General features: G+C 40.6%; 1 protein-coding gene across 2 annotated transcripts; it reads right to left on the bottom strand.

The window, feature by feature from the left end:
- Positions 1–1185: 1185 nt before the first annotated feature.
- RMND5A (required for meiotic nuclear division 5 homolog A) lies at positions 1186–26931 on the bottom strand. Of its 2 annotated transcripts, none has more exons than XM_086746877.1 (9): positions 26675–26931; positions 21978–22120; positions 15615–15749; positions 15277–15377; positions 10202–10368; positions 9291–9456; positions 6621–6723; positions 4284–4438; positions 1186–2916 (listed from the first exon to the last, which is right to left on the bottom strand). In XM_086746877.1, the coding sequence occupies exons 1-9, from the start codon at positions 26814–26816 to the stop codon at positions 2853–2855; spliced, it is 1176 nt and encodes a 391-aa protein (XP_086603003.1). In that variant the 5' UTR covers positions 26817–26931; the 3' UTR covers positions 1186–2852. The 2 variants fall into 2 exon arrangements, with proteins under 2 accessions (XP_086603003.1, XP_086603004.1); XM_086746878.1 differs by lacking the exon at positions 26675–26931 and adding an exon at positions 25987–26178.

Below are 26931 nucleotides of genomic sequence, written 5' to 3'. Positions count from 1 at the left end.
ACATCCATTACTTTCAGAGCACCCATAAGCTAAACTACACCTTTTATATAAGCTTGGTCAAAACCTTCCTGCCTCCAGGCTCATCTCCATTACTCACTGGTGCATTTCTCGCTGCTGAGCTGCTGTTCTGACACAGTTTACAAAGGAGAGGGGAAGCAGCAGTTGTAAGCCCAACGCAATGCGCAGAAGTGACACAGCGATGTGGATTGAGATATAAACGTACGGCATCTCTTTACTCTCATTATGCAGCAGTTTCATTAAAAGGCACTTGCTGCATGAAGAGATTGGTTAAAGGCTTCACAGTCTGGTCCAAAAGTGTAATAGGGACATACCTCAGATACCACTGTAACTTTAAAATCAAATACTTTTTTACTACGGATATTCCAAAACCCTGTTAGAGAAAAATGTATGCGTATCAGGCACTAACTATATTTTAAATATGAAAACCTCAGAGTACTATTCACTCTTCTCTATGCAAGCACTTTCTCTAGTTACCAGAAGCATATCAGTAGGAGACAATTTGCATCACCTCAAAGGGCAAACTGGATAGCTGTAACAATCCAAATGCAGATGCGTTTCACAAACGTCCTGCACAATATCCTGTTACTGTAAGCACATAAGTATTCTCTATTAAACTGCTAGCATCACCTGTTGGTGAAGCTTCAAAACTGCAAGCAATTATTTTTAAGTAAACATACCGATAGCTGGGAAAAGAACTGCAATTATCTCATGAATTAGATACAGATCTATAAAATAAACTAGTGAAAAGTGAAGACAGGACCACTCTGTATTAAAGACATTCTAATACCTAAGTTGAATTTGTACCCTGTTGCCATTTAATAACTGTGCCATTTTTGTACTCTAAGCAATTGCATTAGAAGCACTATCAACACTAACCAGAGTTCACACCAATGCCAAAATACCAGCAGCGTAACAGAGAAAGAGATGCAGCAGTTACAGGTCAGGGTGGTTTTAGGGGTTTTGTTATTATCAGGTGTTTTTTGTTTTTTGGTTGTTTTTTTTTAATTCTTCATATGCCATTTTATATAAACCCAAAGCATTAAGCAATTCCACTCAAAAAAAACCCAAAACAAAACAAAAAAAACCCAAACAAACAAACAAAAAAAAACCAAAAAAAAACCCCCCCAAAACAAAAGCAATTTCAGCAAGACTAGGAAACCTACATGGAAAATAATATCCTCACCCGTTTATTGTTGATTTTACCACTTGGTAATGCGGCTGTTTTGAACTCAGTGTAAATACAATTTAAGTTTTGCAGAAAAATCACACACCTGTATTTTTCACACATAGCAAACACATTTAAAGTTTGAAATTTGTGTGCCTTGACTTGCTCCTCTTAATGTCTCTTTAGGGATGTCCATTGTCACTGATTCCATAGAGTCCAACTCAGTCTCTCAAGTGAGGTGACATACAAATTCAAAAGGTGTAGATTTCTCAAAGCCGGTCTTCTCTGTAGTGCATTGTGCTAGTGCATTCAACCAGTGTGTCAGTATTCAACCATATAAGCTTGAGGGTTTGTTTGTTTGTTTTTTTTAACTACACAATACAGAAATATAATTTTACATGTAGCTTCGCATGCCGTATGGCTGCTTGCCCTACTATAGGACAGTGCAATAAATACAAATATATGCACACTAGAAAAGATTGAACTGCCATGACCTACATCTCGTTTATGAGTACAAATTTACCTAGTCAACAATATGACAAATTTAGCAGAAAAAGTGGCGATGGCAGTAATATTCTACTACAAAAACAAGGCTAGAAGCAAAGTGTTCTCAAGCTACAGAAAACTTCCTACCTCCTATTATATGATGTAGGGCCCAGTTCTGCCAAGTGCAGAGTTGTGATCAGTAGATTGCATCATAACATGCTTTCCCCTCATTTAACAATGAATACTTCTACAATTTATTTGGTTTTGATAACTGTTTATAAATAGCACACTATAATGACTATTAAACTATACAGCAACATGACATTTATAGCCTAATCCTGAATACAAAGTTCAAAGAACATGACTACAAAGGCCAGAGAGCAAATGTCATTGACTAAAAGCATTTCCACTTCAGAGTTTATTGAATGTTCTCTTAAACAAACACTTCTCGATCGTGAAACCAAAGGAACAGGATTTCCTATTCCCTCTCCGCTCCAGTAGTAATTTAGCCACACACCACCCTTATAAATTAGTGATGGATTTTAACAGGTAGCCCCTTGGGGCTATATATTTTATATACTTTATATATATGCACATTTACTTTGAATTCTATGTAAAAGTTGAAAAAAATGTTTGAAAGAAAAACTCAGAATATATCACAGCTTTTTCAGCGAAAAAAATACAAATTAGTTTTATAACCACTATTCAATTTATCAAACTTTTTTTTTTTTCTGAAGTATTTACCTTTAATTATGTACACATTACAGGAAATAAAACTTTTTCCACAAACATTCTCTAAGGTGACAGTTATCAATAGAATGATAGAATAATAGCAGGAAGAATATTAAACAAATGGGGGTGATCAATTTCTGCTTTTAAAAAGTAAAAAGTCACCATATAATTAAGTACAAAAACCTGCATTGAATGACAACTGCTGGTGTAGTAACTTGATCAGGTATGGAGACCAAGAGTATAGTAAAGCCCTATGGTAATAATATTTCTGTAGCATTACCACTTGGTATGTGTATACTAAATGTTGGCAAAGTTTCTGTAGCGTTAGCTTATACAAACACAGGAGTCCTCAGTCTGCTGCATAAAATGGAACAACTGTGTTTTAATTCTCCTGAAATGCACCTGAAATCCAGAGTGTCACTTACAAACTGCATAATGAAACTTCTCTTCAGAAAAATATCTGTTTGGCATCTCCAGGGCTCTGTTCCATCGGACAATAGGGGCATTTTAATCTGGGGACAAAGACAACGCGTTAGAACTGTGGCAGTGTGCGACAACCCAGCATTAAGCTTTTCCATCCATTACAAACGTATCCAGTTGGCAGTGACAGTCTTTCCTCTTTTTACCCCCGTAGCACGAAACAAATTACTCTTAAGCCATAATGCTTTACTCAGCTCCATTAAAAGTCACCTTTAGCTGAGAGAGACCTCAGCACGCTTTTTCTTCCAATTATATTCTTCCTCATCTGTCACCTGCACACCTCTGAATTATTAAATACCAAGAAATTACTCTTCATGATTAATCTATTATTTCTACTTCTGGATTAGTTTGTTGCATTTTAATCATTTTAAATAGGCTGGTAGCTTTCATTCTAATTTCCTCAGCACCCAGTGCGTTTTACCCTCCGGTTCTCAAAAATGCTGTGATTTTACAACCCACTTAGATCAGCTCCTGCAGGCTATCACTGAAGCGGTCAGCCTGGCCTCCCTGCTGAGGTCTCCACTGATACAATTCCACCTGCTTACAATATTTCTTCTAGCATTGACCCCTTTTTTCCCCATCCCCCCACCACCCCAAGTTAATACTGTCAGAGCTGTGCTGTCGCTAAAGCTGATCAATGAAAGCATCAGGAACGAGCGGTCATGGACAGGAGTAATGCAGCAGCGAGTTCACTGGCTTAAAATGGCTAAAGTCACCCACGAAGGCACACATTTAGGCTTCCTGAACAGGGCAAAGAATGCAAACATCACTCCATATTTGCATTCATAGCGTCACTTATTTTCACGCTGGATTTTTCGCAAAACAGCTTAGGGCTCTAAATTAAGCTGACAGCCTCCACAGAAGCTGCATATATCTAATTCAAATTACTACTGGTTCTTCCTCAAGGAAATCCATATAGCTCTCTCCCTTCTATTTCCTCCTTCCCAAAAGCCTGCAGGCAGGTCACTGATATCTAAGAGGGAGTATTTCCACAGTGATAATTCAGCTACCTGCTCAATTACTAAGCCCTAATTCCCCAGAGGTTTAATTTTACCTTTTAAAGGACATTTTATGCATTACTAACCTTGCTCGCAACAAAGAGTCATGTGTGTAAAAGCCTTCATTTTGAATTTAACACAACACAATGATACTTAGAACTTGTAAAATTACTCTGCTCATTGCATTCCTTCATGCAATCCCACTTTCTACAACATCACAGGGTTTATTACGCTTTTCTCCAGCATATCAACCCAGCTTACTTGGCTCTTAAGTCATTCTCAAGATTAACAAGCTTCCACCAATCATGTAATTATGGACTCAGTTTTCCCAAAACACAGTATTCTAGTCTTAAGATCTGCCCTTGTCTGTATGTTGCTTGAAATAAAAGAATAGCACTTACTTGCTGCCATTAAACATTTTATTCAAAGCATCTCTTGATATAATATGACCACAGACTAACTTCATAGGTGGATTATTATCTGTTGTTTGCTGACGAAGAATGGGACAGGCAAATATTGAATGATACCAGCACTTTTTACCAAGGTCCACTTCAATCTGTGAAAGAAAGAAATCATCATAACAATTTATCTTGGGAAACTACATTTCCACATAATTATCCCTTTAGGTCATGGCCCTTACTTAACGGATTTCACAGTTCAGCTGTGATGGCAGTAAATACATTGCGTGGATGCCTGACAATTTCCCAGCCAAAAATACTTAATTGTGATCTTAAAATGGTGATTTCTTTTGCTTCTCCCCATCCCCAAAGCAGAGTATTCTGCCAAGAGACAAGCGCATATTTTAGTGCGGATCCATGCCCTGGCAGGAAAACTGAGCTGATGACCCAACAAGACTTTCTGTATTTCCTAGCCAGTGATTTCCTGAGTGGTTTAGATGATAGATCTAATTTTAAAGCGGGGGGGGGGGGGGAAGAGGAGGTGGGGAGAGATAAAAATCCATGAATTGATTATATTAATGTTCTATAGCTTCTTGAAAGACACTCCCAACGCTTACATGTCATGTCATTAATGAAGTCTATCATAATAATTTCTTTTCAGTAGCAACACAGAAGACACTGGTACAGACAGCACAATTCTTGCCATCAGGACCAAATTATTTCAGAATGGGACATGTCACAGAGAAGAACATATCCGTGACTTCAGGAACTGAAAACTGCAAAACTCCTCGCTTCTGTACCTGAAGCTCCTGGATCTGACCAGTCCTCAGTTCTGACAGGTTTCACCTTCAACCAAATCTGACAATATAACCTTTTCATGCTACTTCATATCTGTCTCTGCACGATGAAAATAAGGCTTTCCATCCTCATACTGCCTTAGCAGTACATGCTAGAGACCCTTAAGTTTATACAAACTGAGTTTATACAAATACTACTAACTGTTCTGCATCTGACAGCAACCTTTTCCCAAGGGCTCCCCAGCTAATCACCAGACATCAGGGCACGAATCTGGCACACTTGGAGGTTACACTCTCAGTGTTACAAAAAACATAGCTGGGAGAAAGTTATCACACACAATTACACTATAAATGAATCTCTTCCAGCTACAATCAAAAAGGCTAACTCAGTTCATGACCAGCTTCCGCTAAATAGGTTTTATTTCCAAATCAGGAGCAGGCCACTGGAGAGTTGCATGCACTCGATAAGAGCTATAAAGGGAAACTGTCTTTCGTAACAAGTGAACTTCATTCCAACTGATAGAAATGAGATGTGCTGGAAGCATAATGCACTGGATCCTAACTCAGTTCTCACATCCCCAGACGTAGCACTAATTCTTTCACCTCCTACCTGCCTGATAAAGAGTCAGAGCAAAGCAACTCCTGGACAGAGCTTAAGCATAGTTAGAGGAAGTTGATGTTTCTCAGTGGGATGCATTTTCCTTCCAGTTATGTTCAGTCTATGGCTAAGGAGATGGTGAGAGATCTGTTTTGTTAACGTCATTTGATCAAGGACCCTTTCAATGGGAAAGGGGATAACAAGTAAAGGGGGGGAGCAACAGTCAAAACAGAGACACAAACCTGCCAGGCTAACATAATGGAGACGATAACAAGAAACGACCTTGTCAGTCGCAGTAATTGATAGATCATCAAAACAGTGCAACCAAACACGGACTTTGCAGAATGCAAACCTGAGGGTCTCGGAGGAGAGGAGGTAAGTAGAACTATACCAAATGCAGGAGGAATGTGCAGGGGAAGGAGATTGGGGAGCAACGGTCAGAAAGGGGTATTAAAAGGGGCCAGAAGGGCCATGCCAGTATTTGAGGGTTCCTGAACATCCATTTGCTTGTGAATCTAGAGTGGCAGTGTGTGTGCTTTCACCAGTGAATTTCAATCTTTACCAAAGAGAAGGAAGGGATCTTGGCTGTCTCTACTCATGTTTTATGCAAGCCTCGTATGTGGGTGCTGCTGAAGGCAGCGCCTTGTCTGTGGCAGCCTGTGTAGCTGGTTGTATCAGCGTCCTTTGTGTACGCGCGCGTGGGTGGGCATCTGCGATTCACGCTCAGCTTTGCTACTGGTTGAACCTACAAACGGGAAAGCAGCAGCCACATCCATCAGCCTGGGATGGAGACCTCAAGGTGTCTGTACAGTAGGAAGCTCCAAGCCCCGGAGCTGCTGGAGGCAGCGGCTGTGCATAACATCCCTTAATATTCAGCACAGAAGAAACCTGAAAGCAGCACTCAACATTAGAAATCTGCCCTGGGATAGCTTAGCATCCACTCACCGGTAGTTCATCCTTCTGGTTCCAAACACCTGTGCACTGCCTTTGTTCAATAACTGCCTTGATATTAATTAGAGCTGGTAATGCTACACAACCTGCTGAAAAACTGCAGAAAAAGGAAATGTTAACATACGGTGCCTGTTAGGAAATCAGCATATTTTTTTGTATTTCTACTTTAAAAGTTAGCTGGCACACATTCTGGACTGAAAACAATAGTTAATCTCTGCTCTGAGTCTGACAGTGAATCGGTTTCTTCTATCACGTGCTTTGATTTTTAGCTGTACAGGAGGAAGACATCACGTTAGCTTATATAGGTAGTTGCTCTCAACCATGGAAGAGTACATGCAGTCTAAGAGTTTCCACATAACCCACACATACATGCAACTCATAATCCTTTAATTACATGTAATTATAATGTAAAGAAACATGTCTTTCCACCTCCACCTTAAATCAAGAAAACAAATGTAGAAAAAACATAGGAAGGCAAGCTAAGGAAGGAAACCACAGCCTGTAAAAAGAACAGCAGTATACAACTGAAAAAAGTCAGTGTCCCAACAATTCAGCCTGCTTTGGGAGTTACCCATTACCAGAACTTACCACATTATTTTGAAATATTTCACTATGTTACAAAAGAAAGCGTGACAGAGTTTCCACAAATTAACAGATCTTTTGATGGATTTAAGTCTAATGACAGTACTATAGGTCTGGAAATAATCAGCAGCAGAAACAGGATTTGACCTTGGTATCAGCCTGCTCTGCTTCTTTAGCAGATTATTTTACTATTTGTGCAAGTTTTGTTGTCTACAGAAGTCACAACCTTCCTCTCCTCTCTGCCCCTCCAGATGCTTGTACTTATGTTTCTAGAGGAACATTTTGGGTAGTTTACTTGGGGGCGGGGGGGCGGGGGGGATGTGCCTGAAACCTCTAGATCTCTTGCCTAAGGTTAAAAACAAAACAAAACAAAAAACCAAAAAAACACCACAGCACACTCCCAAAAAACCTCTCACCTCCAACTGGCCATTTTAATCCTTACACTTTGCTTTTTGGTTATTTCAGCCAAGTGCAACTTGTGTTAACTCTGTGGAAACTTCAGACAAATAGTATTTGTAGAAATAAAAGCATTACTGCTTTAATGCTTCTGTATGGAAACATCTCTGGAAGAGCCCTTTAAGAGTAAAACAACTCAAGGAAATGCTAAATTAAAGTGGTACCCTGTAGTCCTTCAAGACTCTGACACATGACCTCCTCAATATAACAAGAGTTTTCCCACTGACTCCACGCAGTAACTCAGACCACGAGCCCTGTACAGGATTAGATAGATACTGGAGAAACCAATCGGCCTTAAAAAAGTGACCGCTACTCATGTTCTACAAAGTAATATAATTTATAGCAAGGATTGAACTTCCAGCTGGTTTAATTTCTAAAGGATTTGCAGCACTCAAAGGTCACGCCAGTTTAGATCAGTCTTGTTTATGACAAGAGTATCGATACCACCTATACAGTAAATACATTTCAGTGCAATCGATTTCACACCAGGCACAAAGCAAGCAGCCAGCCAGTCCAAACATCAGTAATGGGGATTTTTCACTTCACCAAAAATCTCCTGGCCTTTTGCTCTGAAAACCACATTACAGCATCAGTGCATGAGCAATTAAAATGTAAAGGATTGCTGTTAGTTTGACTGAAACAGGAAGAAAGATGTAAAACAAAAAGCAGAGATCTAAGTTTTAGATATCTGTAAAACCCTCAAACTAAAACTCAATGTTTATTGTAGGAAGACAATTAATCTGAAGTACTCCCTTGTTGCTTCTGTTGTATTTTGTGACAAATGCCAGCAGGAGAAGCAGAAGGTCTGACAATTTTAATAGCTCTAAACTAAGCACAGAAGTCTAATAACAGTAAAAACAACAACAAAGAGGTAGCGAAGCTTCTGCTAAGTACCAAATCTAGCCCAGAAAGATACATATGATTTATTTTTCTATTTAATGTCTGAAATGAAAATGAGAACATCAGGCAAGTATATCAGGGGAACTGGCATGCAAAGGCTAAATAGCTGCTAATCTGTTTTATCTTCAGAGAAGCTAGAAGGAGATTAGATTGGTTTTTCTTCACATTTCCAACAGCCTCCTACAGATTTGCATTTTGTCAGATTAGCTACTGAGCCTGAAAATACTTCTTTCTTCTTTGCAAATGAGGTCCAGCAAACAATTTAGAAATTTTAGCAGCTGAAATCACAACATAACTCTTAAGCATTCTTCTAAGGAGAAGACAGGTAAAGCAATGTGTGGATTAAAAATCAAGGTGATCAAACAATGACAGAATCATGGCCACCACAGTTTGGGTGGGTTGTTTTTCTTTTTTTTTTTCTAGTTAAAACAGCAGGGACAGTTTTCACGCATTTGCCATCCTCATCTTTTCCACTGGTGTCTAAACTATGGAAGCCAAATTCCATCCCTGAATGCTTCCTCTTGAGCTGCAAAGGCGCAGGGTAAGGCCCAGCACGCGGGAAGCTCTGATTTCTAATCTTTGCAAGTCTTGTTAGAGCTAATTGTAAACTACTGTTTATTTAATACAAGCTAGATGAGACTACTTCTCAGTTGTTTTGTCCTCAACAAGAAATAGAAACCAAACCACTATGTACCTGGGCTTAAGAGTAAGTGGAAAGCAGCGTACCTAACACTGAGAGGCGATTCAACCGAGAGACCCAGAAGAGCACAGGCATCTCTTGTGAAAATGTCACAGATGTCCGCCCATTGGTTGGCATCCAACAGATGAACGTACGGAGAGTTCTCTATACCTTGCCGCAGATACACCAGGCTGCCCATCAAAACCTGAATATCTGAGAGGGACCAGGAACAGTTAGTTAGTTAATACCACAAATAAAAGCTACTGCCTACAGTCGTTGCTTTTACATGGAAGCAGACAGATACACCAAATCAATACAAACACATCCTCACCTCTACAAAACACAATTACAGCCATCACAGAACAGATGTCTACAGCTACCAGAGCTCCAGTCCACTATGGACAGACTGCTGGGGTCACCTGCCCCCCGCCCCCAAGCACAGCATGCTGCCTATTAATTTGCTTCAAACAGGTTTACTTTTTTTGTAAGCTTTCTGACACACACAGTACCCTAACAATTAGGCTTTACTGGATCCATTTTGAGATGGTTCACTTAACTCTCATATTCCCCCTTTTTCAGAAGTTTCATTTCTCTTTGTATTACCCCACGCAGCAGAAAATAGCAGATGACTATTCCAAGAACATTTCTGTGCATTTTTAACACTTCACCCTGGCAGCAGGCCTATTCTAGATGTAAGCTACTATCATTTAAAGAGTCCAAAACCTTGAATTTAAGCAAGTGTGCAGATATATTAAAATATAATTTCCTGTCCTCTTAAAAAAAAAAAAAATAGATAACTTAATCCAAATTGTAAGGATTCAGGTTATACATGTTAAATACAAAAATAAGACGCCTCTAAAAAAATTAAAATAATGGAGTAAAACAGATTCAGAACATGATTTGTGTTTTACTAGGAGGGGCCACAACCAAAGTCCCCTTAACGTGACCGAAAACTTACCTTTCTGATGATTTAGGGCAAACGGCTGGAAGTTTTTCGCATACTGAAGTGCTTCTCTTTGATTTGCTGTTCCACCCATCAATAAACTAATGAAATATAATCTGTGTAGTTTAAATTCCAACGAACTATTCTGTGCCATAAGCATTTCTCTGTTGGATACCGCCCACCTAGAAGAAACGAGGAGGTACAATGGGACATGACACAAGAGTAATTAAGTGTCAGCCCACATGATATGAAATTATTACAATCATCAACCACCTATTTCAAGAATATGACTGTTCCCTGAACTTCTGATGAGTCTATACAGAGCACAGAAAATGGCCAGACCCTTGACAAGAAACTGAGCTACACAGGGCCCGCAACACGTGAACGATGGTGTTTCTGCTGCTGCTGCGCAGGTTAACCTCTGCAAAATTCACACTCACTGCCTGGAAGGAAACATTCAAGGCCAGGTTGGACGGGGCTCTGAGCAACCTGATCTGGTTGGAGATGTCCCTGCTCCTTGCAGGGGGGTTGGACTGAATGGACTTTGAAGGTCCCTTCCCACCCAAACCATTCTATGAGTGAGACTGAGACTGAATCAGGCACAATATGAGGTAGAAACTGCTAGAAGCTACTAGATTTGGATTAATACCACTCTGAATCTTAACAATTACAGACAGTCTTCAGCTGCATGTTGAAGAAGTTTGACCAAGCCTTTCAAGAATGTATTTTTCCAACTTCCTCATTCACCAAACATTTCCTTGAAGCCACTATGTTTATATCTATGCATATGTTGCCCTGGAGAGGGGCAGCGTAGCTAGATGACATCAAGACCTTACAATGGGGGACACGGAAAAGGGAAAATAGTTTAAATATCATACTTTACCCTACCTAAACTTTGTTTTCTGTGCTATTTTCAACTTGGGCAATAAAAATATTTCTCACTTTCTGGGTCTCATTCACCACGACAACACTAATGTTTGGCTCCCAAATAACACGGAAGAACTCTTAAACAGACATCAAGTAAAATGAACTGGAATTTTCAAAGCATGTCATAAAAAGTTATTGTATTATTTAGACTTTATCCATCCTTTTCTTGTTTTTTTTTTTTGTGGTTTCCACCCCTCCTTAATTCAATTTAGTCAGGTCTAAATCAATCCAATTTTTCTCCTAAGAACTTCAAGTTTCAATGTTCTTCAGTACATCTGTTTCTCATTAGTGTTAATTAGTTATACTGTTTTCACTGTGGGGGCCCATTAAGCAAAGAGCTTTTCTCTTTTCAGCAAGGAAGTGAGGTAGTCTCTGTTCCTTATAAAGAAGAAATACGTGAGGCTTCTGTTCTTTTTCAACCAATATTAAAATAAGAAATTAAGCATTCTTACAGCACTGGTAAAGCTTTCAATGCAAGTTAGCCTTCTGCATTAAGATGTGGCATTAAATTGCAAGTAGGTACTTGCTCATTATTGTGGTGAAAATGTCAGGAGTCTGGCTTTACCGGCAAGGCTTTGTAATGACAGCAGTAACCTTTCAGTAGGAAACAGTGAAAAATGTAGTCCTTGAACTAAGAACAGGCCTTACCGTGCCTAATTTTTAAAAAAAAAATTCAAATGGGCTGTCTCAGAAGACTGTCACCACTGTCATCTCCACCAGGAGGGAAAAGCACACTCAGTAACCATGGTGCATGCTTGCTCCTCTCCTTGCCCATATTCACAATCACAGGACGCGGTACTTCACCTTGCTGAGATTGAGTCTATTTTTCAAAATTAGCTTTTAGGCAGGCTCTCCATTTTTAGCTCTTTGAGTGGCAGCACAGATTTGTATCAGAAGAAAGCAGCCACAGAAGCCAGGCCTGAGGTGTTTCGTCTAGGATGTGTTGTTCCTAGTTCTAATGGAAAGGATAAAAGCCAACAGGTGAGGTTTAAAACATTCAACCTACATACTCTCTACCACCGTCCAAAATCATTACTAATCACAACACCTTCCTCCTCTCCAAATGATACTGAGTCTTTTCACTTCTGAGACTCAAAACCATCTGAATTTTTTAAAGTTGACAGTATATTACTCAACCCACAGGTACACAGAGCTCTCCTCTATCTCCCACAGTGGATTTAGTTAAAATGACTTTCACAAAGCCTAGTAAAGATTAAATTAAGTTTAAACCATACCCCAGAGGTCCCAGCAAATACCAGGACCTGTCTGCCTTGCTCCTTTACAGACATAAGAGAAAACAGTTTCTCTTCCCCAGGAGATTACAGTCAGAAGCTTTGAACCTGCAAGTAATTCCCACCAGACCTTCACATGGAGACCCTCCTGGGCTCAGAAGGGCTAGAATCCGCCCAGAAAGAACCTATGGATTTCTCTCCATCAGCCAGTTACAATGAGAAAAGTCACTGGAAATTAATAGGATCCTGTGGTGGTACAGAGATTACACGCCTTAGGGTGCAAAGTCTACAAAGTCAAGTTACACACCCTACAAAAAAAAAAAAAGTCATGGCCGGTCACACCAAATCTAATTCTGAAGTGCAATATTTTAAGCATTGGATTTTGTATTAGTAAGAAAATCTGAAAAAAACTAGTTAGGGTCTTTTTTCTTTTTTTAATCAGCTATGACTACTAACTCCTCTCTATCACCGCAGTAGGGCTTTCAAAGTCTTTTTGAAAAGTCATTAATCTGACAACTCCCTTTTGATGGCAGTGACCAGGAGCCACCCGCGTTTGCTTCATTTTCAACACCCAGTTAAGCCGAGCACCAGCTGCAGAGTGCTGGCAGAGCTAGAGAGACCGGTTATTGTTTTCATCCCAACCTTCTGCAATTTTTCTGGGTAAACCCTGCTATACTCCCCTTCCTGAACCGTGATACTGTAATTAATTATCCTTGTGTAACATTGGCTTTCTGCTTTAACATCACCGTCAGAAGCCTAACTCTAAACTGGGCCAGTCTGGGACTGCTTTTACGCACCCGATGCAAATTTGAGCCATTTATTAGCTTTTTGCCTGAAGAGCACAACGCCATCCCTCCGAGCTCCTCTCACACAGAGGCTGACCCTCCAGGAGCAGTTTCTATCCCTCCTCCTGAACACCCACATCTGCTGGGAAGTAACATGGGAAATATCCTCATTAGCAGCAGCAGTTCTGTGGGATTTAAGACATCGGTTACCTCCTAAACTCTAGAGTTTTGTCACACTTTGATCATCCTCACTAATAACCATGTTTTTTACATAAGCATCACTACAAATAAGGACCCTCTGTGCTCAGCAGCAGGCAAAGAGAAGCAGATAGCTTTTGCACTGAAATGTTTAAACAGAATAAACATTATAATAGAAATGAGACGAGTGGGGGAGGAAGACCAGCATACAAACTGTGGTGACAATACACCCTATTCTCTCTCCATTCAGCTGTCTTTGGAATAAGAGTTCCTTTGAAGAAGGACCATGCCTTCTCCTTTGTTTGAAAAAATACTTAACACATTGCAGGAACTACAAAACATGACTAAGTAGCAATGAGTAAGGCGCGATGCCTAGCAAACTGGAGTTAAAATGAATTTAGTGACTTCAAGTGAACGGACGTACCAGCAAGTTACTGCTCCTCGGAGAGTACCCTTCACAACACCTACGGTGCTATGTGAACTACAAGAAATACGTGGTGTAGCTGACGGTACATTCTGTTTCAGTTGTAAGACCAAGCACTTCAGCGCTGCTTCCCTTCAGTTAGCCACTCCAACAGCAATAAAGCACCTGAGCTTTCCACCTGCGTAACTATATTCAAAGATCAGCTATTTAGGTCAAATTTCGCATGACCCAAAAGCATAATCCAGGATTTAGTTTATGGACACCGGGGTTTGACTGTCTTAGTTTAGATGCCAATAAGCTCTGAATTGACATACCTGTGTTGGCTGTTAAAGGAAAAAGAAAGTGGATAAAGAAAAAAAAAAAAAAAAAAAAAAAAAAAAAAAAGTATCTCAAGTATAGGAATTATGCTCTGGACTGAAACACAGATTTTGAATATGCTTTTGTTTCATTGTTTCTATTTTTAAAAGGTCATTTCCAATTTGGTTTGTGGGTTTTTTTGTTTGTTTGGGTTTTTATTTGTTTTGTGAGGTTTTTTTTCTTACTTCTGAGACCAACCTAAGCTTATTAAAGCTCTCTTAATTTAAAAAAGAAAAAAAAATTAGGCTGAGGGTTTGTTTGGGGTTTTCTTATTTTTAAAATAAGAGCTACTCTGAAACAGTACTGCACAGTTATGTATCCACTACTGTAAATCATAAAACAGTAGCCCATGAGACATTTCACCACCTTTCCATCCTCACTGTCACCCTTAGCATCAGCTTACATATCTAATGGTTGTAAAGTCTACTAGGTCAAGCAAATATCCTGGTCTAAGGTTGACCGACAGACCTCAGATCCTCCCAGACTTGGTTTTCATCTGAGCGTTCGGCATTATCCACGGACTTGCATATGCCGAATCATTTTGTTCGGAAGAAATCTCACTAACAAACAGATCTCACTGTCAGTCCAGGCTCCCAGCGGCAGCCCACCTCGCACCCAGCATAAATCAGCACCCTGCAAAGCACACACCTATCCTTTTACTCCCTCTTCCCACCCTCTGGGCCCTTATCTGGAAAGGGAGAGTGACTTGAGAAAAATTGAGAACTTTGATCCTGAGTCAAGTTCTGCTCACCCCAAAGTCTTGGTGAAGCCCGAAAGACTTGGTGGTACCCAAAATCTTTAATAAATTCTTGTATCCTTCGTAACTAGACCTTTTAAAGTAATGATACACTAATAAAGCTAAGTACTGTCATGGCAGACAATTGTTTCTTCAAGTGATGTTTCTTCCCAAAACCTAAAATTAGCATCACAAATGATTCAAATTAATCCTTAATCTAAGAAAGAGACCTTTAGTTAAGCACGGCCCGTGTGGAGGGACACAGAAGGGATAAAACAGGGAAGGGGTTCACTCAGTAACTAGACCTCTCAAAGGACAAACAGGGACACATCAAAATACACTGAACATAATACTTAAAGTGAAAAACTAAGGATTTATTAAAAGCATTCAAAAAACATAAAAGCACAGAAAAGAAACCTGAGTAGACTCACTCTAGCGCAGGTCTCAAAAGTCTAACTTTTAATGCTTCCAATATTCGATTTAACTCCACAAATGGTTCTTTTTGACTTTGATCTATTGATAGACCCGATTCCTGAGGAAAAAAAAAAAACAAAGGCAGTTTTTAGTTAAAGCATAAAAAAAACCCAGGATTAAACTGCTGGTTTTCTGGCAGCTTAAATATCCACTTGGAACATTCAAATAAGGACGCTAACACAAAGCATGATTTTCCATGGTTGATATTAGAATAAATAGAATCAGCAAGGTTGGAGAAGACCTCTAAGATCATCAAGTCCAACCGCCAACATTCAACCCCCACGCTTATCGTTACCTGACAAAGTTCCTCGGCTACATCCAACATTCCCTGCCGGAAGAAGTGCTCCACCATCACCTCGTTGAGGATTCGCTGGCTGTCAGCCTGCCAGCACCCATCTATCCCCACACTGCTGATGTCAGAGTCAAAATTCTGAAACATACAAATTAACAGTTAATAGGATGGAACAAATCGCCCCACGGAATTTTTCCTCGCTTATGCAGGACACCTGTATCTCCACCCTGATGCTTTCTGCCTTTACTCAGTTGGCCCTCAATAACTGTTTAAAGTGAAATAGTTGTGTCAGCTGCTTAATTATCTCCTGTGTACAGAATAAAAATCCTTTGGCTTAAGTCTGAATATTATCCACCATAAGGAATTATATTAACAAATTACAACTCTAGCTAGAAAATCAGAAATCTAGTTAACTAAGAAAGGGGTTTCCAGACCACGATGCGTTTTTGAAGGAAGTACCTGCAGAAAAGGCTTTTTCCGTATGTGAAAACTGAAAATGCATAGCGAACACAAAATCAAATTGCCTACAAGAGAATCAAAATGGCGTTATCAAAGTGTCATTGTCACCACAGCACACCAAACTAGAAGTAAAAGCTTTAACTCAATAATTTTTTACATAGCTGGGAAGGTAGACAGTGCTGAAAAAGGAAAATGTCACTTCTCCCTACCCCCAAACAACAATGAAATTAAAGTCTCTGAAGACTTCAACAGCCCAGCGAGAGGATGAGCTTTGAAGATCTGAGAGATCTTTTATAGATCTAACCCTGATGATCCTACTGCTGTGTATTTTTAGGCCAGTGGCCTATGGATGTATTCCAGGAATAAGTAAAAATATTGTCACAGTGACTCTTTAGTAACACTTGGCACTGCGCCTCTTGGCAGCAGGAGAGCAACACTTATTCTAACCCAAGATATAAACCAGGATTTTAACTGCTAATACGTTTTATGATCAGGATAGGCAGGTTAATTTGAATAAAAATCCTCACCCACTGCCTAAAACAAACCTCTTGCAAACGAAACAGTCTGCAAGTCAGTGGATTGCCTGCTGCCTGACCTGATGGCCTGGTAATTATGGCTTTCTTCCATGAAGGAATTTCAGAAATCAGAAGTCCGGTGAAAATAGCAGTGCTTCAGCTAAAGCTCTGTGACAACAGACAGCCCTGCACAATACGGAAATACACGCCTAGCACAAACGCATGCTCCGTCAAAGCAGGCAGAGCAAACACCACCAAGTTGGCACAAGCTATCCGTCACCCACGTATTACCGGTTTCCCGTCAGCCAACACGACACCGGAGCAGCAGGTTAGCCCATACTCCACCTGCTCTAAGGTCTGCCAGCACAAAGCTGGATAACCAGCTTCAGAACAAAGCTAAGCAGGCGACACGGGTTTATGTTAGATCGGCACTTTGAACACCAGGGATGGGACATCGCTGACCTGCAGCAGGAACCCAAAGAGTCATATGTTGTTTTGTCAAAACACATGCCAGGCAACAGACATTTGCAGAGCAACGCTGTCAAGAGCGTTCAGGAACCTACTATTAACCTGTTCCAGAAGTTAAATGCAGCTGGAAAAAGTTTAAAAAAAGTAGAGAACTTCATCATGGCAGCTTCAAACTTTCAGACCAAGGGGTCACTTTTGTCTCTCTTGGGAATACACACAGTTACGCCTCACTGCTTTTTCTTCAGGAGGTATCAAGTACCTAACCAGAACTGAGATGTTAGCCTCAAGGGCTGAATCTGCTGCCTTTGTAGGCTGGCTAGAGAGGACCGGAGTGGCACGTGGTGATCAGTTACAGTAAAGACAGATGCATGGCGGCACTTCCCACAAGGAGGGAATCAGCCCTTCAGAGCCAGCCTTACCAACAGCGAGCACGTCCACCTCGTAACGGGGAAGGGGGAAGTTAAAAGGGGCACAGAACCATAAATCTGCCAAGCTTCTCGTTCTTCCTTCCAGTACTCTGTGCAGCTCAGCTTTGCACTGTATCTTCCTTTTATTTGCCACTTATTAGTTTCCTTCATCAGCCACCTCCACATCTCCTTTGATGCTGCTCTGCATCATCATGAGAAAAGGGCAGCCTTCCAATTCCCGTATGGGTGGCTTCAAAACCACCACTACCTTCAGGTCTCTTAGTAAACTTCCAGTAAAACATTAACCTTGGGCTATCAAGTTGACTCTTCCATCTTTCAGAGATGGTGGAGCAAGATAAGCATTTAAATTACTGCCACTGATTCAAGTCTCTCATTTAAGAACATTTTCTCTTGGGTGTCTTAACCTGTAAGCTCCTTGTCATGCGGTTCATCTTTAAGCTGTATCTTGAAAAAAAATTAAGCGTCTTGAAGACTAAATAATACCGCTCTTATTTGTGCCAATCCTTTGAAGCCTTTAACCATCACTGCCAGTTCAAACACCACCAGCAGGTAACAAACCCATCACCAATGCATTAGAGAAATAGCAGAGGCAGCAGCAAGAATACACAAGCTTGCTTTTGTTACTCAGGTATCGAAGGGAGGGTGGGGGAAACCATCAGTAATCTAAAAATAATTAGCTGAGTTATTTTGCATGCAATTACAAGTCCTACTGAATATATAATACTGTAAGAAGAAACTGTATTCTTCTGCACAGTTACGAATCATTAGAGCTGAACCTACGCCTTAAACACAGTCACATCCTTCTCACTGCTTGGGGGCAGAGGTGGCAGAGCCACTTACCTCAGCTCCTTCACAAAATCCATATTTTATACTGAAACAACAAAACTTTGAGCCTTGAGAACCTTTTCAAAACCCTACTGTAGATTTCTTAAACCGTGTAAAAGATGGCAACAATGAGATGCTCTGTAGATTCAAGTCACATCATATCAACCTGAGGACCTCAATGTTTTTCCCTCCCCTAATCCATTCTCCAATCAACCCAGTCTTGACCATTTCAATAGCTTTTTTTTTTTTTTTTTAAATCAAAACAGTTTGAGGTCTTTCTTATGTGGGATTCTACAGTTCTGCCTCCTCTGGGTCTCGAGGCACTTCAAGAACTGACTGCACATGTTACAGTAAGTGACTGTCGCATGTCAGAACAAATTACTGCTTGCCTTTTGTTTATACATTCAGTTTTATTCCTCACTTTCTCAGCTGAGATTACTTCATGCGTTCCTCCCCTCTTCTGAATTCTGACCCAAAATACAAATAAAACACCTTTGCTTACCTTGTCTGTTCAGTTTGTTGGTTCGTAAGATAATGCTTGACTTACAAAGACTCTGTATTTATGCAGCCATATTCTTCACAGCAACATAATTTAATGATGTTCAGTAAACATTAGTTTGTTTGTACATTAAAAAACCACTAACTTCAGTAAAAGTTTGCTTTCCCAAAACAAAGACTAAAAAAAAAAATTGGCCCTTTAAAAAACAGGCTTAAAATTCAGGGAAAAAAATGGAAGGAGCTACCATTTACTCCACTTACTTTCCTGAGTTGAGGCATTTAACCACTACTTGGATTGCTGCTAGAGGAAAAACATTCACTAGCCCCACCAAACATGCTTTGAGATGAATTCAAATCATTCCAGAAGAGCGACTGATTTACAGGGAGACTGATGAGTGAGCTACCTGATAACAACTTGCTGAACAACAGTGACAGATGAGTGCCGGAAGCAAAGCACATGCTAGTACAATAAAGAAAAAACTGGATGCAAACATTTCCTTTCAAAGGAGAAAATGCTCTTCGGAAGAAAGAGGATCAGAAGCATGTAATCCAGGTAGAACTACTAGGAAAAAAGGACTAGCTTGTTTGATAAACTTTCCAGGAACTGCTAACTAAAAAGCAACACACAAAGTGTTGTTATTTCAGACTTTAACATGGCTCATATTTGATGCCAAATTCGAACTTCATTTTTCAAACGCTTAGGAGCTCCTGTTCTCAGAATGAACTCTGCAGGCAGACAAACCTGGGTCCCATCCAAGCTCAGCAGCAGTGACTATGTAACTTAAAAATCGACCAGGCTAAAATGCTTACATGTAGGTGCAACCCTGCCTCAACACTGGGAAAAATAAATTTAACCTGATTATTTGCCATGAGCAGATGATTCAGCAACTTCTTTCAAAATCCAAGCTTTTTAGGACATTTGTTGATTCTACATGTAGCAACAGGTGTCATTTGGGAAAGGAATGGGGGGAGGGCAATTTCAACAGGTTATGGGACTCAGATGCCAACAGAGGCTTTGCTGGCAGGTTTCAAGCATGTTTTCCACAGGCACAGGGAAACCACATTACGTACATATGGAAGACTTCCTTCAAATGTCACTGTCCAGGGAAACATTAAATTCCACCTGGATTTAAACAGTACACGTATTCATCTGACAAGCAGGTCAAGACTTCAGGGTACATTATGAAGTCAAGGAAAGCTAATAGAATTCAAACTATTTGCATCAAAAAAAAAAAAAAAAAAAAAAAAAAAAAGAGTGTTGTTGGACTTCAAGTAGACAATCCTAACAGATGCTCTGAACTTCATTAAAATACATCCTTCGTTACGAGCAGAACCAGGGACTCATGCAATTCCCACTGCTGCTGTCTTTTGATGTAAATACCACAGACACAAACCAAGAGTGAAAATCCAGAGGAACGAGCACACCGAATACCACAAGCTGAGCTCACCGGAACAGCCCTTCTGACACTCACCAGGCACAGAGCAGATTACTGGTATCCTTTCTACTCTACGAAAGCACACACTTGAAATTTAAAAAATGCTTTTATTTACAGCTATCCTTTTTCAAATAAAACCAGTAGATAAAACAGCCAAAACTATGCACATGACAACTGAAACAGCTATTTGGAGATTAGACTCAAGTCTAAACTTTATTAAGCTGGCAAAGGTTGTTTCCCTTGCCCTCTGTGAAATACAATCAGCAATGTCCACGGAATATTAACATCCTCTATATATGGCCTAGGGCTGCTCTACCTCTGAGTATTTAAATGAAAAAGACACAGACAAACCTGAAAGCTTATTTGTACAAAGTCCACTTGGTAAAGCAGAATAGGAAACTTTCAAACTTAGGACAAGATTACACAGATTTATTTCAGGCTTCAAGCCAGTAATAAGGATGGAATTTTACTCTACTTAATTGGTTTAGATACAGCAGCAAGGATTAGAGACAGATGCGTCCTTAAGCTTTGGATAACAGTGACGCTCGGATTAAAGCTATTAGTACAAAGTTTGAGCTCTCCATGATGGTCAATCATAGATATAAGCAAAAAATAGAAGAGTTGCGTAGACATTCTGCCCAATAATGCAGCATTAGGTACTTTGTTTCTTCATTGCACTACTGTCAAAATTATGCTTTAACAGATTATCATTACTAATAAAGTTTAAATGATGTTCCCAAAAGATGAATAAGTATTCTGTAATGCTGCAATGTTTTTTGGTTTGTTTTGTTGTTTTTTTTTTTTTTTTCCACTAGTGTCTTCCTTAGTAAGATCATAATGTGCATCTCAAACCAAATGTTTAAATCCTATCAACATAAGCACGTTTTGATATGAAACAATCACATAAGAATGTCCAAAAAAGCAAGTACAAGATTCCTTGCATACAGAACTTTATCACATGGATAGAGAAAAGCATGACCTGAAAGTATACATGTAGCATCACTTACTGCAAAAAAAAAAAAAAAAAAAAAAAAAAAAGAGGTTTAGTATTACTTCCAAAAGTTGATAATATCTGTCAATACAAAAATGTATTCAGATCCCAGTTACTCTTGGACGTGGAACTCATAGAAAAATGTCTCACACACAAAGCTTCAAAGATAAGCTGCCCTACCTTGTTATTTTCTTATGGTATAGACATAGATACTATGAGAAGTTGAATCTACTCTACTTACATTAGGAACACCATGCGTTTTAAAGTTACGCCCTAAGAAGCAACGACACACCGGCAATATGTACAAAGTGTCTGTCTGTCTTAAAAAATTCTGGTTTTTATACTGCCTGCTAGAACAAAATGCCACTTTTGAGTTATTTGCTACTGAAAATTAACTAGGAACGTAATACACATATATATCAAAAACCAGTATTTCTTATTGAGACAGATATTGAAGAAAACATTTTGCTGAACAAGAATAACACACACTATTACTAAGTTTAGTAATTGCTACAGGGCATGTTCTCTCAGAAATTAAGAGATTTGAGTTGCCCCAGAAGGAATATTCTGTATACAAGTTGCAAAAGCAAGTACTGCACACCCCACCTGCCTCTGCCCCAAGCCTATGCTCCTGCAGCTGACAAGATTTAGTTAAGATTAAATTGTAGTATAAATCCAAATTTTGTAAAGCAGAGTACACATAACAGAATATAAGTGACAATACAATCAAACCACAATATAAATACCTTATCAATGGCTTTTCCAACTCGGGATACACTGCTGTGAATGTCTTTATGATCAGAGGCCAGTTTTTGAACTGTGTCTTTTATTCTTTTACAACACTGTGTCATAACGAGTGAAATTGTCCCCGATAAGTCTCCATCTTGATCTAGACAAGAGAGAGGAAAATTACTAACTTTGTTATAAACAAATGACGATACTAAATCTCTTAATATGCCACAACATATAAAGACAAGAAATGATATTGAAAGAAAAAAAATGCAACGTAGAGAGTATTTGCAAAGCAAGATCTGTTTAAACGAATGCAGTTGTACAGGACACGGTTCACGCAAGGAATTAGGAATCTAGTCGGGAGCACAGTAACACTGAGTAAGTGCAACAGTTTAAAAAATTTATGTAAAGTTCTCATGTGTCTCAGTCACAGCAGATTAACAAATACATCGCAAAGAAACACCCCAATCCACAAATCTCACAGGATAAAATAGGAAGCTACTGAACCTATCACAGCACCAGTTTTCTTTTAGACCGTTCCCTGAAGATCGGTCAGAACATCACGTTTAACTTCAACAAGATGCAAGTAAGATTTGGATTAACGAGGGCCCAACTCACTCTTGCCCCGCAAGCTACCCACTTATATCAGACTCTCTCTGCATCTGAGCTGTATGAAACTTTTGCGTCCTGACTTGTGGAAATAACTCTAAGCAGTTCAGCCAACCAGCCTCCAATTCCCCTCAATGAACAAGGAGCAGCTCGTAAAGGACCTGACTGAGAACATCAGATCCATTCTTTCTTCTTAGAAGATTTATTCTCTAGAAACTGTGACATTTTTACACTGATGTCCAACCAATAGGTGCAATGCTGTATGACCCATTCTGTGGGCAAAATAATCAGTATGAAAGGTTTACGAGCCCCTGACCACATCATCACACTCAACAGTTTACACCCTTCATGCTTCAACTCAAACATCACTCAGGAGCTTTAGTCAGAAAAAAAATTTACATTTTGTGCTTTACTCCAGTTTTTTTCTTCCAGCTTTTGACTTCAAAATACAAGGAGAATCTCTTTTTCCAGTCTTACCTCTGACGGTCTCTCCTTCCTCAAAGTTCATTCCACATGAAGAATTTTTCCTATAGGAACACAGACTTAGAAGACTTCAGCTGCACAGGAACGCTAATTTAATTGGGAGAGCAGTCCAGAAACGCTTCCCTAACCCTCCAGATCAAAAATTTTCATGTGAAAAAAATAAAATCTTTCTTCTAAAGAGATATTTTTGGGATTTTAAGAACAACCACGTCTTCCATAAAGTTTGTTCCCTTCTTATTTTGTATTTTAAGACCCCTTTGGTTTCAGCTGGAGTCCAGTTTCTGCTATCTCACAGAGAGCAAAACGCAATCACGTGGAACTGCTGCTGCAGGAACAGCAGCTTGAAAACAGCAGAAACAAACTGTAACTCTTACAGCGTACCCTTTAATAACATGCCTCAGAGAGAGCAAAGGAAATCCAGAAAAAGCTGTAATCATAAGGGGTACGTAATAATTTACCAGCCACTTATTCTAGATACCTCCCTTTATGCATCCCAACCCTCAACCCTGCTGCTGACGTCAACAGCAAAACCAACCTTCTGTTGTTACACACTGGAACTAGCTCATCTCTAGAAAACAGCTCCTGTTTACCCCCACAAGCCCCGGGTGAGGAAGCTTTAACAGCATTTTTGCAACAGCCATAGCTTTTCAGAAAATTAAAAAAAAAAATAAAAAGAAAAAACCTTAATTCTTTTTTTTCCCTCCAGCCTCATGAAGCTAATGGTCATCTCCCAGGCAAATGGATAACAGAGCTCCCTGTTTTCCCTCCTGAATGAGTGAGGAGCAACAGGACTGAAACAGTCTCTCCACTGCACATTCACTAACTTGACTCTATGCATCCTAAATGAAAAATGGAAAATCCACTCAACTGCTACATAAAGTTCAAGAATAATCATTACTTCTTGCTTGCTATTTAGTTTTTACGACATACAAATAAAATCACATGAAGGCTTATAAATAAACTCTCTCATTACTTCTGCCAAGACAAAATGATCAAAGATTACGCAACAAGCAAAATGGAAATAGTCATTCCCCAATAAACAGAGAGGTCAAAATACATTATCTTATTAGCTACTTTTCGCAAGAAAGGCCATTAAGCTAAAACCCAAACAACTTAGATGCATCCACCGTTTTTAGCCCAAGCAAGTAAGCGGCCCCTAACACTTACTGTACCAAAAACCAACTACAGTAAAGCAATGAAAATGTCTACACAGAAAAAGCCAGAGCCATAAGATAAAAGATTTCCCCTCTGCACTCATCCCTTCCAGCTTTAATTAAACTCTGAGCCACCTCTAATACATCCGCAGAAGAAAGCCTGCAGACAGTCCTCCCGGTAATTCAGTGTGCACAGAACGCTACACACCAACAGCTTCTCTCTGTATTGTGCATGTACAGTCATCACTTAAAAAAAAAAAATTAAAAAAGATATATTAGCAAGCAGACACTAGGCACAGAGTAGAGTCCAAAGCCAAGTTTACTCAGCCAGACACATTTATACCATCCAAGAATATGTAATCCTGCCTTGGCTACTCCAGGAGGCAAGATACATTAGGGGAAGAGAGAAGAAAAACAAACTTTGCCTTCCTCTTCACAGGCCTCAGCACAGGGCTGTCCTGTACTCAGGCTTCAATACAAAAACAGCTCAAGCAACGTTAAGAGACCGAACAAGTGAGGAAAAGAAAACCAGTTTAGAGGCTGAAGCAGTTTCTAACAGTTTCTTTTTCTCTACCTACTGCCTTTTTATATCCACTGCCTATTTAAGGTCTTTTCATAAATCTTTGCCCTTATATCTTGTCCTACAGCATTAAATTTCTTCTTCAACAGTGAGTCCTCTTCAACACTTTTATTTTCCTTTTTTCCTTCAAAATTATATATGCAAGCATTTTTCTGCAGCTCATGCCCCTGGATTACAGAGCTCCACATTAAGAAGTCTGGCTGCTTCCACTTCCATGAATTTTCAAAAATACTCAGGATACAGTATAGAAAAGTCGCCAATATCTGTTCTTATTAGAAAGTTATAAACCACATGTTAAAGAAAAAAAATAAGAATTTTCTCACTTATGAAGCCAGCTTACCCTCAGATGTCAAAATTGAACAGAGTCCCCAGATGTTTGAGACTGCACTAATAACACATTGGCTTCGTTCTAGAGTACTGAAAAGAAAGTTTAATTGGGAATGCAGTCTGCTGGGACAGCATCACCACTTACTTGGAACGTGCTGAAAACACGTCCTCGGCCTTCACAGGACAGGCCCAAAAACTGTTAACCCAAGCCTGGATGGAAAACTCAACGAGTACCCTGAAGGAAGTGAACACTGGAACCTTTTAATTTTACTACGAAGAGAGCAAAAGCTCTGGACCTCTAACAGGATTCTGACAACACAAATCTTTACAGCCCCCCAGAGTCCTACGAAGATCAATACAAGCGTAAGGGTCATGCCACGCAGCTTTCCAGGCAAGGTCAGCATCTCAGTTTTGTGAAGACAAACTTAATGCACAAGCTCAAACTGTTTCGAACAGCACAAAATACATGTATTGAACCACAGTTCAAAACAACGCCAGAAAGACCAAACATTATTTCATCCCAAATAAACGCCTCAGAACCAGAGTTCCACGTCTGCTCTCTATGGAAACTGCTGCGTACACCCAGCAGCTCTAACACACTCGTGTTTGTGTTCCTGGAATTACACACACTCCTAAGTGAGCTTTGCACCTGTATTTGTACAAGGCTACAGCAACCACATTTTCCTCTGAACCAAACAAACGCCAATTCTGCAAAACAGTGAAACAGCACAGTTTGCTTTCAAGTTTAGGCTCGGGAGCAAGTTCCCATTTTTAATCCCTGAGCCATCACTCGCTTCCTGCACGGCTCTGGGTAAAACACTTCAGCTGTCTCACCCTCCCCTCCCACTCCATCAGTAAACACTGCATTACCTCCATCTCGGGGATTTCGCAAGGTTTAAATGGCTCGTGTTTATAGCGCGCTTTGGCCATCCAGCCCGCCTGCGCACGGGCTCTACATCAGCTGGAGAACACGGACAAGACTTCAGAGGCCGTGTTGACTTCCTGCTGCAGAGCGGCTTTACCCTAAACACTTCCAAACCCAGCCACACCAAAAGAAAACAACTTAGTGACTTAAGGCGGGTGGGGGGGGGGGGGGGGGGGAATAAGAGGAGGGGAAAAAAAGAAAACAAGGCAGCCGTGCTGTTTACTTCCCGTGGGGGTGACTAACGCCATTGTAACTCAACATAAAGGGGCAAAAGGCACGGACACGCTGACCAGGGTCACGCTGTACCTGCTGATCAGGAACAAACCCTCCTCTTCAGCACACAAACAGCAGGAGAGGCCGGGGGGGGCGATACCTACTCCTACCTTTAACTTTTCCCTGTCAGAAACGCAGACAAAGCTCCGACCCTGGAGGGGTGAGAGGGGACAGACCTCCCGCTCAGCCCCTTCCTTCCCCGGGGCCGGCCAGAAGCGAGGGGGGAGGGGGGGAGTCTCCTCGGAGGGGGCCCCCAGCTCACAAAGGCCCAAAGTTTTGGGCCTTTTGACCCCAGAGGAAGGAGCCGGGCTCCGTCTCCTCAGGGATGCGGGGAATGGGAAGGGGGGGGTCTGCACGTACTCTCGGTTTGGAGGATCTCCCGGCGCAGCCCGCCCGCGTACTGGATGAGCTCTTCCAGGTTGCGCTCGCAGAGCTGCCCGTAGCCTGAGAACTTCTGCAGCACCTTCTCCAGCTCCCGCTCCACCGTCACGCACTGGTCCATAGCGGCCGGCACCGGGCCGCACTCCTCTTCCTCCTCCTCCGCCGCCGCCGGGCCCCCTTCACCGTCCGGGCCCCCCTGCCTGCCCACCCCACCCTCGCCGCCCTCCGCCAGCACC

This window comes from Chlamydotis macqueenii, chromosome 4 (assembly GCF_036417535.1).
Source record: "Chlamydotis macqueenii isolate bChlMac1 chromosome 4, bChlMac1.mat, whole genome shotgun sequence".
Classification (NCBI taxonomy): Eukaryota; Metazoa; Chordata; class Aves; order Otidiformes; family Otididae; genus Chlamydotis; species Chlamydotis macqueenii.
This window is presented reverse-complemented; position numbering and strand designations above follow the sequence as displayed.

What these genes read in the sequence shown, in the direction of transcription:
- RMND5A (XM_086746877.1), bottom strand. Translation starts at nt 26,816, where the DNA reads ATGGACCAGTGCGTGACGGTGGAGCGGGAGCTGGAGAAGGTGCTGCAG. An exon ending in TAGCCGAGGAACTTTGTCAG is followed by an intron (nt 15,378 to 15,614) that starts GTAACGATAAGC and finishes TTTTTTCCTCAG; the next exon opens with GAATCGGGTCTATCAATAGA. An exon ending in AAAATGTTTAATGGCAGCAA is followed by an intron (nt 2,917 to 4,283) that starts GTAAGTGCTATT and finishes CTTTGTCCCCAG; the next exon opens with ATTAAAATGCCCCTATTGTC.